This window comes from Clarias gariepinus, chromosome 7 (genome assembly GCF_024256425.1).
Source record: "Clarias gariepinus isolate MV-2021 ecotype Netherlands chromosome 7, CGAR_prim_01v2, whole genome shotgun sequence".
Taxonomy (NCBI): domain Eukaryota; kingdom Metazoa; phylum Chordata; class Actinopteri; order Siluriformes; family Clariidae; genus Clarias; species Clarias gariepinus.
In genome coordinates this window covers 12,886,719-12,902,500 of record NC_071106.1, presented here as the reverse complement: position 1 = coordinate 12,902,500, position 15,782 = coordinate 12,886,719, and the positions used below count along the sequence as shown (strand labels likewise).

Below are 15,782 nucleotides of genomic sequence, written 5' to 3'. Positions count from 1 at the left end.
ACAGTGCTATCTTTCAGGTGCCTCAACTGTAAGTGCACTTCAATAACATATTCTTCCCCAGTTTATTATGCATTTGCAATATCTACATTCAGAATTAGCTCTAGGTTTAAAATAAATTTGTCTGGGTTTAGTGAATGGCAATTAATGTGCCTATTACATTTGCATTAGGGCATTTGGCAGATGCCCTTATCCAGAGCAACTTACATTTTTATCTCATTAGACATTTAAGCAGTTAAGGGTTAAGGGCCTTGCTTAAGAGCCCAACAGTGGCAATTGGGTTTGAACCTGGGACTTTCCGAACTGTAGTCCAATGCCTTAACCACTGAGTTATCCTTAACCCTAGCCTTCATAAAAATCATAATAATTTTATATGTATATGTATATGTATATATATATATATATATATATATATATATATATATATATATACACCCCTGCTGTTAAAATGTTTTTGTAAGGTAAAAAAAAAAATTATAATAAAGTAAATACAGAAATAAACTATTTTTACCTTAAAAGTAGGCAGACTTTTCCCCCTTTTTTAATGGAACATGTGACTGATAGAATAAACCAATCGCTGTAGGTTGGGATGGTTAAATGGGAGTCCTTTCTCATGACAAAATCATTTTAAATCCATCTAGATTTTACCTAAATGTATAGCAAAATGTTTTATGGTTTGATAAGATCAAGATGGTATGTTTTGGGCATGATATGTTTGGCACAAAAAAGCATAGTGATGACAGCAAGGTGCTGTGGGGCTTCTTCTATTCAAGTACTTTAATCATGTTAGACAGAATCATGGATAGTGCCAAAAACCAATCCAACATGCAGGCCAGGTTACAAAAATGAAGGAAAAAATAATCACCTTACAGCACAACAACTTGAAGCACAAGTCCAAGTAAAGAAAAATAGTTTTTAAGAAATATAATTAATGTTTTGTAGAATAAAGTAGAATACCCTTGATAAATTTTATTATGGTATTTAATATAGTTTACTATACACAATATATCATACTAATACTGTGGTACTTTAGACATTACCATGGTAGGCACTATAGGATTCCCACCCAGTTCCCACAGTGCCGGTCCCGAGCCTGGATAAAATGGGAGGGTTGTGTCAGGAAGGGCATCCAGTGTAAAACCTGTGCCAAGCTGTGTGTAGATCAGATAGGCAACCCCTTAATGGGAGCAGTCGAAAGTCCAACAACCTATAGACTTACAGTACAGTATACATTCACTGTACAGTAGTTTGAGGCTAAGATAGATTTGATCCATGTCTTGGACTGTGCAAGGACTTTTTCAGCAAATGTTGTCTCAGGCTTGTCTAAGCGAACAATCTTGCACTTCTTGATTTAGTACAGTATATTTCTGATGGCAGTGGTGTTAATGGTGTGTTTTATATTTGAATATTTTATATTTACATTAATTCATGCTCTTTTTAAGACTGCATCAAGTTGCATTTTTACATAATAATAAATCTAGTAGTTTAGTCAAATATTGTATGAGTACACTAACTAACCATTTAAGGTTTTGCTCAAATTTTGGTCTTGAGTCACTATTTCATATTGAAGTGTGTTGAATTAAAACTGATTGAGTCACCAGTACCACTCGGTTGAGGTATGGGCATTTCCTAGACATGCTAAGCCGCCAAAAATAAGAGAATAAACCGAGTTAGTTATATTAATAGAATGATGTTTCTTTGTCTATCAGGAAGACGATTCCTAATGGCTTGGATTTGAGAGGTGCAGACTCCCTGAAGAATCTGCATGACTCCGAAAGTAAGTTTAATGTTATGTTTCATTAAGAAATAATGGAAACTTGTATGGTAAATTAAAGTAAAGTATATAATGTAAAATTGACACAGCCTACTGTCTTGATACCTTTTGTCTCTTTAATGCTATTTTAAGGCATTAATAGTAAAGTGAAAAAATTATAACCTAGTCCAAGAATCAAAATGTTTGAACTGAACCGAGTCCAACAAAGAGAGATTCCTCACCCAGGGGGAGTTACTGTAGGGTAACTGAAAGACTTCTCAGAAGATCACAATAATAAAACATTTATAGTCTCATCTCTAATCAGGTTTAACCTGAATGTTATACCTGAATGTTATATACATGGATAAATGTGCACCATATGAGGGTTATTAATAGTATCAGCTTGCCGTTAATGTTTATGAGGTTACGATCCTGTTGGGTGAACAGATACAGTAGTCTGTTATAGGTGTTCTACTGAGTCACATCTCTACTCTTCTGAATAATTCATTAGAGAAGTGAGTGTGAAAAAGAGAGAGAGCGAGAGAGAGATAGAGAGAGAGAGAGAGAGAGAGACAAGCAATGGTCTCCAGTCTGGCAGGAAGTGCAGTAGTCTGTAACCTTACTTTTAAACCAATAAATGAAATCTGGTGAATGCATACTGTATTAGAAAGACGTTTTTTTTCTCAAAGATTTTAATCTTGACTTGATAATAAGCTTTTTATTTGCAGTATTCAGCTTGTCATGTAGTCTTACTGTACATGTACTGTTACTTTGGTAACAATACGTTCTCATTTATAACCTTCTATAACCTTCTGTTTTGATGTATACATGGTTCATTTAGTTAAAAGTTAATATTCAAATAATGTCCACTAAAAGTCACTTAATATTTATTTGTATTTCTGACATACACTATTCAGTATCAGGCTCACAATATGCAGTTGTGTTAATTAGGAATTGGACCCATAAAAAAGATTTTATGTGGTTAAATTATTAATAAAATATGTTGAATAATATGAATTCTTAATCATGTACATGTGTTGGTGATACTGATTGCTTTATGGTTTTAATTAATGGATGTAGGTAAGAACCATATGATTGGAGAGATCAAGGTGGCGCTGAAGAAAGAGATGAAGACTGAAGGAGAACAGCTTGTTCTTGAAATTCTACAGTGCAGGAACATTACATACAAGTTCAAATCTCCAGATCATCTGCCTGGTAATGGAGGTTTGATTACATCCCACATCTCTGTCACAGGACCCATAAAGCGTAACATTATTATCCTAAGCAGAAATGGCTGAATCTGTCTCAGTACCAGGAATACACTCTAAATTATGACAGAGATTCTAACTGATGTTTTTCAAGGGATAGTGTTGTTCAGAACTTTAAATTAGTGGCAGTTTTTCCCAGCATGCACTGGGTAGTGATGCTTTCCCACAGCTTGTATTCCTGGTTTGGTCATGAGATCAGGTCTGGGTGGAGTTTGGCATGTTCTACCTGTGTCCATTTAGGGTATTTCTGGGTTATGTCCCTCCTCACACACACAAAATAATTAAATAAATAGACAGTGGGTGCATTGGCTATGCTAAATTGTCAGTTGGCATGAATCTGGTGTGTGCATGCAAATTATTGCCCCATGACCATTTTAATGGATGGATGGATGGATGAATAGATAAAATAGATGGGTAGAAGGCTAAATAAATAAATGGATGGCTGGATGGATGCATGGATTGATTGATTGATTGATTGATTGATTGATTGATTGATTGATTGATTGATGTTTGAATAGATGAATGAATGGATTGGTTCATAAATGAATTATTTGACTGAATGATTGATATTTTCATGTATGTATGTACAATATGGGTGGTAGATAAATTGGTGGGTAAGTGTATGTACTGTATGTACTGTATGTATGGACAGATGGATGGATGGATGGATGGATGTTAAGCAGCTGTTTGGTTTGGTCTTTTAGGAGAACATGATAGAAATTAATTAGTGTGATACTTAAAAACTAAGACAAAAATGAGACCGTTATTAAGCCATTTTTTTTTCTCTAAGATTTGTATGTGAAGCTTTATGTGGTTAACGTGGCTACACAGAAGCGGATCATTAAGAAAAAGACAAGAGTGTGCCGCCATGACAGAGAGCCTTCTTTTAATGAGACTTTCCGCTTCAGTCTCAACCCGGCTGGTCACTCAATTCAGGTAAGAAAACTAATTATAATGAGTAAATTAAGACCGAATCACAAACAAAAACAAGTAGTTTAGTAATTTACATCTATTTATTCACTATATATGTGTATGGTTCTCATGTAAATTTGTTATTTACTAAACAGAAAGTTGTTCCAGAATGTAAATGAAGGACATATATTAAGTTTGTGAAAGCCTGCTTATGTTTTTTTAAGTAATGATGAACTATTTTTGTTCATTCATTTTGTTTCTATTGAACTTGATTAAAAGTACAAAAGTACTCACACTGAAATTTACTTAGGTATCAAAAGTACTGAAATTGTATTCGATCACAGCAGCTTTAAGGCATAAGAATTCTCTCTCTCTCTGTGCTGTTTCATCACAGCAACTGTCTCTACTTCTGATTTTTAACACCAGATACATGATTAGGAAAAGCAATTGTGCAACATTGGCAGCAGGTGGCGATATTACCACTTCAAAAAAACTACAAACCACCACAGTTATTTAATGCAATGTCGAGCAGAAATGTAAAGTACAATTTACATACACTGACATCAACCATAACATTATGACCATCCGTCTAATACTGAGTAGGTCCGTCCCATTTGCTACTAAAAACAGTAATGACCTGTGTGTTCTGACACTTTTTTATTGGAACCAGCATTAACCTCATGCTTACTTTGAGCTACAATAGCTCTATTGGATCGGACTACACAGGCCTGCCTTTATTCCCCATGTGCATCAGTGAGTCTCGGCCACCCATGACCCTGTCACCAGTTCACTGGATTTCCTTCTTGGATCACTTTTGGTATGTCCTTACCTATTGAAGCCTGGGAACCTTCCACAAGAGCTGCAGTTTTGGAGTTGATCTGACCCAGTTGTCCAGCCATTGCAATATGTAAGCCATCACAGTGGTTGCATTTTCAATATCTTAATGTTACAATGAGGGGTAACATTAGGCAGAAAGTGAACGTTTTTTTCCAGCAGTCCATGTGTTGGAAGCAGAAAAAAATGTAAGGAATTAAGTGACTTTGACAAGGGCCAAATTGTGATGGCTAGAGGACTGGGTCAGAGCAACTCCAAAACTGATGTTCCCTGTCTGCTGTGGTCGAGACATTCCAAAAGTGATCCAATCCGGTGAACTTGGGACAGGGTCATGGGTGGAAAAGGCTCACTTATGCACATAGGGAGCGAAGGCTGGCTCATGTTGTCTTATCAGGAGCTAGTGTAGATCAAATGAATTAGAAAGGTTAATACTGGTTGTAATAGAAAGGTGTCAGAACACACAGTGCATCACTGTTATGGTGGAAAAAAAGTGGAGGACCTAGTCAATATTAACCAGGTTGTAATGTAATGGCTAATCAGTGTATATTTGTTGTAGGACGCAGTGAAGTATAAGCACCCCCTAATAACAATGGTCAAGTAAAGTACAGATACATAAAATATAAGTGTAATCATATTTAAAGAAAATGCAACATAATCTCAGAATTACTATGAAGCCAATGCTTATGAAACATTGAATATGTACTGTACTTACATGCAGTTATGAAGTAGATGTACTCAGTTACCTTCCATCTCTGATGGGAACACTGTCAGCATTCTTATACACGCCAAGGCTGTCAAACGGCGATGAGGTCAGGGCTCTTTGAAGAACACTGGAGTGCTCCAGCCTAAACCTGTCAAACAATGTCTGTATGGATCTTGCATTCTGCACATGAATATTGGCTTCAAAGTAATCCTGAGATTATGTTGCATTTTGATTTTCCTTTAAATATGATTATACTGGAGATCAAATTACCTCGGTACTCATTTAGTTATTTTTCTCCCTGAAAGCCTGAAAGATTCAAATGCTGCTATCAAGAATACTTAGTATACAAATTAGTGCTCTTTATTATGGATCTTACATCATTATGGACCTTGCTAATGTTGCGAAATGTTCTGTGCTTTCTTATCTCTTGTCCTTGAAACAGCTGTTCCTTGTGTCTAACGGAGGGAAGTTTGTGAAGAAGACACTAATTGGTGAAGCGTACATTTGGTTGGACAAAGTAGACATGCGGAAGCGAGCGGTGAGCTGGCACAAATTAGTGGCCAGTTCTCCTCATACACAGCCCTGATCTGTACTAGCCAGTCAAGAAATAAGTGACTATAAAGAATAAAAGGAGGATGACAACAACCGTTAAATGATAATCGTGTCATTGTCAAACGTTTGTCAGACGTACATTTTATTGAAATTCAGACCCTCAGTCAGTGGGTTTAAAAGCTTTCTTAGCTGTCACAATTATTGTACAGAGTGTTTAAATCGAATTGAGCATATATCAAGAAATCAGTAGCAACATTTCTGAATTTTTCAGAAAATATAACCATCTCCTTCCCCCTCAGTCCACTGTATAGTTTATATATGATTACATTTATCATATCAGATTATGTTATGTACATACAATACTGAAAAAATATAATGAAAAATTACTTCAGATTTTTTTTATGTGATAAATACAGTATGATCTTTTAGCACAGCTTATTAATTGTCACATCAACATTTTGGAATCTTGTTCATCTAAATCAGAGACTTTTTTGCAGTATTTCATTTTGTCTATGAAAATACAGACGTTGTACCTTTGGACTTGAAGTGGAATGAAAAAAAAATGCTACTTTTATTTTATATTCTGAACACAGCTGTATACCTTGAACTATGTTCTTGAAAGAGCTTTAAGTTCTCTGAAACGTCATCATGCCTACATTGAATCAACGGCAAAGAATGATTGTATGCGTGTCCATGATTTTTTGAAAGCATCTGAAAGTAATTGTCATGTAATTGTTCTGATGTCAACAGTGATTCCTGTTTTGTACTGTTCTGTGTTCAAACAAATATGCAATGAAAAATGGACAAAAAATATAGACGCAGATTTCTAAATTGGCTCAGCTGAAATCTCGCCATTGTTTGTGTTCATTTCAAATGGTGCAAAGTGTATGTAAATGAGTGTCCCCTTGGTGCAGATTCTTTTGTTTTGTTTTTTTGAAATGGAAAAAACAAAAAGGCTGCTCATCTCAGTTTTAGTAGCAGAGAATGAAACATATTCACTGCCTGCACCATATCAGTGTAAATTGTAATAAATTACAATATTGTAAATTGTAGTAGGTTGTGCTAAAACACCAGACAGTGACCATTACTGTACTTTTTAAAATTGTTACAATTCCCCGTTGGGATTAATGAAGTACTTTATTGAAAATGAGGATGAAGGAATGGAAACCCACTGATCACCTCAACAAGAGTAATCATTGTTTCCATATGGAGGTATGTGGATGTTTTTTTGTTTGTTTGTTTGTTTGTTTGTTCTATTGCACATAGAAATAAAGGATATTTAAGGATTCTTTAATAACCATATCAAGTACATATTGTAAGAATAGTGTACAGATATGGCTACCTGTGCTTGAATAAAAGAAATGTTAATGTGGTGACTGGGTTGCTGTCACAATGAAATCAACTACGTGCCAACCTAACCAAATCCACGGCTTCAGTTTGAGTATTTCTATGCAACATAAATGATGGATGGATGCAGAGTTTTGAAATATATATATATATATATATATATATATATATATATATATATATATATATATATATATATATATATATATAATAACACATTTTAAAATATGCACTTTAGTTTTTGTTCCAGTATGTGTTGGACTTTCCATTACAACTATAGAAAAGTTATTGCACCTACTTTATTGTAATCTTAAAAAAAAAAAAAAAAAAACACTTTAAAAATATTTTAGCCTTGTTGGTGCTCTACAAAATACAAGAACCCATTTTCAACAGCCAATTAAACACCATGGTTTTTAATGCCTATAGCATTCCACCTCGAATAGTGCTGTGTATCTGGATTCCAATCAAAAGCTGTGTCCCCTTTAAATAATGACTAAAATATGGCTGTTGTCTTCTCTCTGTTGTGTCAGTGTAATGTCTGCCTGGTTTGTTATGCTGTATCCCTGGGAAATAACATGATGAGTCTAATGTATTCAGTTGAAGTAAATAGTGTGAATGTGATTTGATTATTTTTTTGATTATGTAAATACATAAGATATTTTCTATAAGAAGAGGTTTGAATATTTATTTGGTCCGACACTGAGCATGTGCGTGTGAACTCAAGGTCAAAGTCCTGTCTGTACATATGTATTTGTCGAAATATGTGAGCAAGTGATCCATGTGATTATCTGGATGATGTCAATTAATCCACATCAATCTCTCAAATAAATTCTGTGAAAACTCACACAATGAAAATACTGAAGTATATGAAAAAAAAACACAAAATCGTCAATGAATTTCTATTGTTTTACATGGATGTTGCATGTTCAGCTAGTGTCTGTTGATATTTTTGCCTACAGATTCTGTGTAAAAAAATGGAAAAATAGAGTACCTTTATCTGAAAAAAAAAAAAAAAAAAACTGTATGCTGACTGTAAAATGCTTGTACATTGAGTCTTGTTTTATTTTGTTTTTTTGTTTTTTAAACTTGTAAAAATGAGAATTTTAATGTCATGGTTTTATGGTTGTCCATAGGATGTCATGAAATTATGCAAATTGTGCTGTAGAAAAAAAAGAAAAGAAATATATGAATGAAATGTTCCCTAAATCTAATAAATATTAGAGATTCTATTATAAATGTAAAAATGCGTCTCTATTTTCTCATTTAGTTTTAGACAGAGAGCAAATAAAGTTTGCTTTATGTTATGCAACATACATTTCTATATATCTTACTGTAGAAACAGACAACAGACAACAAAGCCTTCTTTTAATTAGAGTTTATTTGCATGTCTTAAGACTGGAATTATACTGTAATTAACTAATATGACCTACTGTGGCATATACTATACAATTTTTACACTTTGTACTTTTAATAAATTTAACTGAAATGCCTAACAGATAAAATGCCTGTTAAAGTGGACGTTTCAACCTTTCTGGTAATGAGTCATTTATAAAGATATAAACAGGTGTATCCTAAACTTGCTTGCTGAAGCAACACCATCTAAGTTAGGTTCAAAGCAAACATGGTCCCCTGTGGTGGAGAGGTTCAGGTGGGACTTCCAACTCATGAAGCTTGGCAGTAGTGCCAGCATGAGCTCTAGTATTCAGGCAGAGGCACCAGCATGAGATCCTAAAAACCAGGTGATTGTGTCAGAATGACTTCCTCAAATCCTAGCAGTGGCACAAGCTCCAATGCAGGTGGTGGAGCCAGCATGGCATCCACAATGCCAGTGGGTGGTGCCAGCACTACATCCCTAAAGTCTGGTGGCAGAAGAAGCACTTTGTTTTCAAAACTGCCAGTTAGTGGAAATAGGATGTCTATCGAGGGGTCATTGCAGACTTGGGCAGATCAGTGCACACATCAATCAGAACAAGGTATATATTGAGCAGCGCATGGCATGATTCAAGCAAAAAAGGGCAAGATGTATACAGTATATGAGATGGGTAGCTAACTGAAGTAGCCTGAAGCCTGCCATAGGAGATCATCTCATAGAACTCTGGAGGATGATGAGGTGTGAAGAACTGGGAGTGTGGTTGTGGAGACAGGTAGAGCTCCACTAAGTTATAAGAAGGAATGTGTTTTAAGCCAGAATGTGGAGATCACCAGGCTGACCTCCATGGTGTCCAGAGCAGAAAGGGTGTATTGAAACAGAGCTGTACTGTTAGCCTTTTGCCTGGAGATCAATGCTATCAGCTTTCTCCTGTACCCCGGCGCAGGGGTTTCACCCTGAATGTCTCTCCAGTTTCCTCCTGGAGATGTGTGCTGTCAGCCCCATTTTGGAGCGTGATGTGGGGTGTTTCTTTAACCTGGAAGTTGCTGCTCCAGCTATACCTCACTGGCTATATCCTACCCCAATGAAAGGTCTAAGAGGGGCTCCTACAGTACCAAAGGATGAGGAACTGCTGTCTCATTAATTCCTTAAAGTTCTTTAGGTTTAGGTGACCATCATAAGCTGAGACAGTATGAAATCTACCCTTCCCTTCCTTAGGCTCCAATAATTGCTGGTTCAATTGGCAATGTAATAGAGGTCTATCTGGCAGGAATTCAATGTTGTGACCCAAGCTGCCAATGAAAATCAGTCTTGGGAAATAAATTGCATCAACCGCCAGCATGATGCTTCTGGGGTGACACCCTTTATTTCTTGCTGAAATTCATTGTGTGGGTAAGTAATTTATTACATATATTGTAAGTAGACAGATGCATGCATAGCTAACAGAGCTCCTAAATAAAAGTAGCAAACAAGTTTACAACAAATTTCTTAAACTTAATCTAAAAAACATCCATGGTTACAGGTGTGTAATATCAAGCACCTAGGCATGCAGACCGCTTCCAGCTTATCTGGATGATGTCAATTAATCCACATCAATCTCTCAAATAAATTCTGTAAAAACTCACACAATGAAAATACTGAAGTATATGGAAAAAAAAAAACACAAAATCGTCAATGAATTTCTATTGTACAGCTTATGACATTTGGGAAAGAATGGGCCACTCTCAGTGAATTCCAGCAGGGTTTCCTCATTACTAAACATCTTAGTCGTATTGTAACACAGTGGAAGTGATTTGGGAACGACAGAAACTCACCCATGGAGTGGTAGGCCACGTAAAATCAAAGAGGTGGGTCAGTAGATGCTGAGATGCCTAGTGCACAGAGGTCGCCAACTTTAATACAGTCCTCAAAACTTCATGTGGCCTTCAGATTAGCTCACGCATGGGAATGTGAGCTCCATGGAATGGGCCGAGCAGCTGCATCCAAATCTTACATAACCAAGTGCAATGCAAACCATTGGTACAGTACTTGTCTGACTGCATTGTGCCACGTGTAAAATTTAGTGGATTGGGGATTAAGATGTGGTTTCAGTAAAAGGAACTCTTAATGCTTCAGCATCCCAAGACATTTTGGACAATTTTATGTTCCCAACATGACTACACTCCAGTGCACAAAGGAAGGTCCATAAACACATGGATAAGTGAGTTCGGTGTGGAAGAATTTGACTGGCATGAGTCCTCATCTCAACCCGATAAGACACCTTTGGGATGAATTAGAGCAGAGACGGCAAGCCAGGCCTTTTCGTCCAACATCAGTGTCTGGACTTCACAAATGCGCTTCTGGAAAAATAGTCATAGAAAAAGCCATAAACACACTCCCAAACATTGTGGAAAGCCTTCCCAAAAGAGTTGAAGCAGTTATGGCTGCAAAGGGTGGGCCAACATTATATTAAAACATATGGATTAAGAATTGTATGTTACTTTAGTCCATATGCATGCAAAGGCAGATGAGGAGATATTTCTGGCAATAAAGGGGTGTGTGTAGCTGTGTGCGTGCATGCTCTTTTAATGGGATTGTACTGTATGGACCAATCATTGCTCCTCAAATGAATCAGTGAGATTTCCATACCTGTGAACCGGTCAGTATGTCACTGAATATCATTTTTTATATCACGTTTGGCACATAAACGTTAAAGGACTGACTTTTTCCATTAAATACCCCACCCCTTGACATGTGCCACATTAAGAAGATAATCAGCATTATTCATGTCACCTGTCAGTGATTTTAATAACATACACATGTACTCATATAAACACACACAGAGGAGGAAAACTTTCAATTTAATGATATTATCGCTATACGGTACATTTACAGAGATGTTCCTATATTTCTCTGGTCATAAAAAAGCTATAACTATTTGTATAAATTGTATTATTTAACTCTGCGCCTGATGTCTTCTGATGTCTACCGATGTCTTCTGATCTCATACTTATTGCTTCCAGGGTAGGTTTCGGATATACAGTACCATGACACTGACCAGGATAAAATGTAATAATTTATTTTGAATAATATTTTTTTTAATCTAAAATAGATATGCTTAGAATATACTTTTGTTATGCTATTCATCATCACAGCTATAGTTATTTTCTTGTTATAATGGCGGACTATGTCTGTGAGAGTTTGTGCAGTGTTTGCATTGCTTCATGTTTGAATCCAGTGTGGTCTGAAGCTATTTAGTCATCTGCAAGATTCACAGGAATCCATTTTCCTGCATATTCTGCAAAAAAAAATAATTAACCATCTGCTTTAGTCGTGCCTCTTTGGTCAAAAATAATGTTCCATAAAGCACATGAAATGGAATTGTAGGGGCTGTTACTTGCTTTGCGAGCAATTTTAAAACAATTCTGTGCTTGTTTAAAATTGATGCTATTTGGCAACGTACTGGTGAGGACACAACTATATGGCCATTGCTCTGTACTGGTTGTTAAAACCACCATCACTATTTATTTGTCTATGCCATTGATGGGGAAATGTTATACATGGTGAACTTTTCTTTTATGGTGAAAGAACACACTAAAGTGCCTTGCAAAAGTATTTATACCCCTTAAATTTTTCCACTATTTGTCAAGTTACAACCACAAAAGTAAATATATTTTATTGGGATATGGATGGCAGACCAACACAAAGTGGCACATAATTGTGAAGTGGATGGAAAATGATAAATTGTTTAAAAAAATTTTTTTTTACAAATAAAATTTTAAAAGTATGACATGCATTTGCATTTAGCCCTCTTTTCTCTGATACCTCAAACTAAAACCCAGTGGAACCCATTTTCTTCATAAGTCACCTAATCTGTAAATAGAGTCCACCTGTGTGTAATTTAATCTTACTATAAATACATCTGTTCTGTGAAGCCCTCGGAGGTTTGTTAACAAACATTAGTGTAAAAACAGCATCAAGAAGTGCACGCCACAATTTAAAAAAATGTAAGATATTAAAAAAATATATATATTTATCATTTTCCTTCTACTTCACAATTATGTGCCACTTTGTGTTGGTCTATCACATAAAATCCCCTTAAAATACATTTACGTTTGTAGTTGTAATTAGACAAAATGTAAAAAATATTATTGAATAGCTGTTTTCCTCAGACTTGAATTCTATTTTTGTTTTTATATTTGTAAACTTTTCTTAAATTTGCATTTAAAATATATACAACATGTGAATTTTCTGTACATGTGTTGTGCATGGAAAAAAAGAAAAAAAAACACTCACTACAAAAAAAAATAAAACTAAATACAATAAAATTAAAACAATTAAAAATAAAACACAAACAATATAAAAAAAATATATTTTTTTTCTAAAATTTTCAGAATTAAACACACATGAAAACATTGTGTTTGTTAACCTTTTACATTTAACTTTTTATTTACATAAACAATCGAACATAAAATTGAATTCATTAATACATTTTGCATAATAAAATGTATTTTAAATCTTCCACATTCACTGAATCTGGTCCCAAGTGTGTTGCGCAGAAAGTTGTATTTTTAGATCTTACCCAACAGAGGGCGCCATGTAATCATTAACTCCTCTCTATTCCCTGAATGTGACGCTTATTTGTGAAACGTTAGAGATTTATCTCGTAGGATAAAAGAAAAATAAAGATGATTAATCATAGTGGATAAATAAACATCATTAACTTCATTAATAAAGTTATCTCTGACACTGGCACTGATAATGAGCTCAACTATATAAAATCATCTTACATTAAAACATTATGAAGAATTTCAGGATGTAATGAAGGTTCAGTAGATAAATCAATGAATAAATCAGACCAAACAGTCAAAAATTTCCTTTCATCTATCATACTTAGCATTCAAGTAAATTTCAAGAACCATAAACCTTAATCTAATCTATAGTGTATACAACTGATACAAAATCTGACCAACACCCTCAGCACTAAACACTACTAAACACCAAACAATAGAGGAGTGAGATGGCCCAAAGCAGCAATTACCAAGAATGTAACAAGACACTGTGAGATAAAACTGATAACACTGACACGCTTTTCCTGGTTAATGCAGGCAGGGTATGTTGCCATGGAGATGCAGTGTAGAAGGGTAGTAGGGCCCATGGGACTAGTGTATTGTAGTGTAGTGTAGTGTGTGTGTGTGTGTGTGTGTGTGTGCATATATAATATTCATTCAGGTCAGTTCTACAGAGCACAGTTGTGCTTTATGTGATGTTTAGGACATGATATATATTAATTACAGTGTACATAGAGATTTATTTTTCCAATAACCAGGTAATAAATATAATGAGGTTTATTATGGTGGTGTGATGATAATATTATATAAAATTATTATTATTATTATTATTATTATTATTATTTCATTTTATTTTTATTTTTTTGGTTGTTGTTGCTATTTGTAGTAGTAATAGTAGTAGTCGTAGGAGGAGGAGAAAAAGGAGGAGGGGGGGGGATTAGTATTGGAATTACATGCCATATAGTCACTCCTGGCTTTGGTCTAACGCCCTCTATTCTTTCACGAATAATAATGTATCTGTGAATTATGGGTTCAAGTAAAATTTACTTATGACCATAGACTTCACTATCCATAAATGATGCCCAGCTTTGTCATCTGATACTTGTCATGCCATGTTTATTCTATCCTTTTCCACTTTTCTAGCTCTGCCCCATCATACTTTTAACAAACTTTTAATGTGTGTCTAACATTTTGGACTTCTTCATTTATATTTATCCAGGATCTGAGCCTAGGTTCTTGAAAACACACTGAACAGATAGTGGGGATACACATTAGACCCATCTTCTTATTATTTCTTTTTTTTTGTTGTTGAGTGCGCATGAACTTTGGTTTTCACTAAGCTTTAATCAGTGCCTGAAGAGTTCTCTATGTGGAAAAAAGAAAATAAAAACTAAAAATAAAAAAAAACAGGACACTACACCAGTCTTCGCATCTAAAGGGAATTTTAATAGGAAGACATGTTTTGATAGTTCTTTTTTTCATGAGTTTTTTCCCCCCGCAAAGTTCTTTTTATTTAGCTGCATGCTGGCCTTGAGCTTTTATCACATACTGATGTTGTTTTCACTTAACCACTGTTGGGTCATGCAGTGTCTCTTACTTAGAAAAGCAGCCGATCCTCTTTTGTATTTTAGAAATCCTTGGCTCTTTTTGAGAGCTGGTCGATGGGACAGTGCTAATTGAATAGCACAAAGATGGAACAATGTAACAGAAAAATAAGAGATTTTCTTGTGCTTCAGCCATTAGTCCAATTCAGTTCTCTCCATGGAGGAACAGAAAACACCTCATTCATCCCTATATGGCCTTGCTCATTTCTTTTACACTACTACCCCCCATTCTCACCCGCTCTTCCTCTTTATGTCTCTCTCTCTCTTTTTCTTCTGCACAACCTCTTTGCCACAGCCGTCGTCAAGCCAGAGAACGGTTGCTAGGTAACGGATGAAAGCCGAAATCCCTTGGCAGCTTGTTCCCTCTGCCCCGACCTGCCTCCACGCCTACTCCCTGATTAACTTTTATCTCTTCACAAGGAAAGTGTCTATCTCTAAGAGCAAACATAACACAAAGACCTTTAAAATGCATTTTAAGGGAGTGGGCAAAACTAGGGGTTGCTCATTAAAGCCCTTAAATGATGCTCTGAACAGGAATACGTACTAATGTGCTGATGCTCAGAACAGGAATATTTGGAGTTCACTGGGAGGATTACAAATAGACTGCCTGAATTATTTAATCTTAAACCTTAGCTTCACATCACTGCTGTTTTATGAACACACATAAAGAGATGTTTAGTGAACATCACCCAATAAGATAAACATTGACCTGGTAATAAATAGTACCAAGGTCTCAGATAAAACAAATCCTTTATGCTTTTTTTTTCCATAAAAAGCTTTCCATCAAGCACAGTCCCTCTATATGTGATCGTCATCCAGATGTGCTGCTCTGTGTGCCATAAACATGAGAAGTTGTCTATAAGTGTCACACCACATGAATATGTAATGAAATC

General features: G+C 35.5%; 1 protein-coding gene across 1 annotated transcript in view; it reads left to right on the top strand.

Moving 5' to 3' along the window:
- The window catches only part of pclob (piccolo presynaptic cytomatrix protein b), a 59,428-nt gene extending 51,896 nt beyond the window's left edge, over nt 1–7,532 (top strand). Inside the window, exons 27-31 of the mRNA XM_053500098.1 lie at nt 1–28; nt 1,707–1,774; nt 2,831–2,965; nt 3,809–3,954; nt 5,910–7,532. The exon at nt 1–28 is cut by the window's left edge and continues 78 nt beyond it. Of these exons, the coding sequence (XP_053356073.1) occupies nt 1–28; nt 1,707–1,774; nt 2,831–2,965; nt 3,809–3,954; nt 5,910–6,053 (521 nt within the window). The 3' untranslated portion in view covers nt 6,054–7,532. The remainder of the gene's footprint in view (nt 29–1,706; nt 1,775–2,830; nt 2,966–3,808; nt 3,955–5,909) is intronic.
- Nucleotides 7,533–15,782: the final 8,250 nt, after the last annotated feature.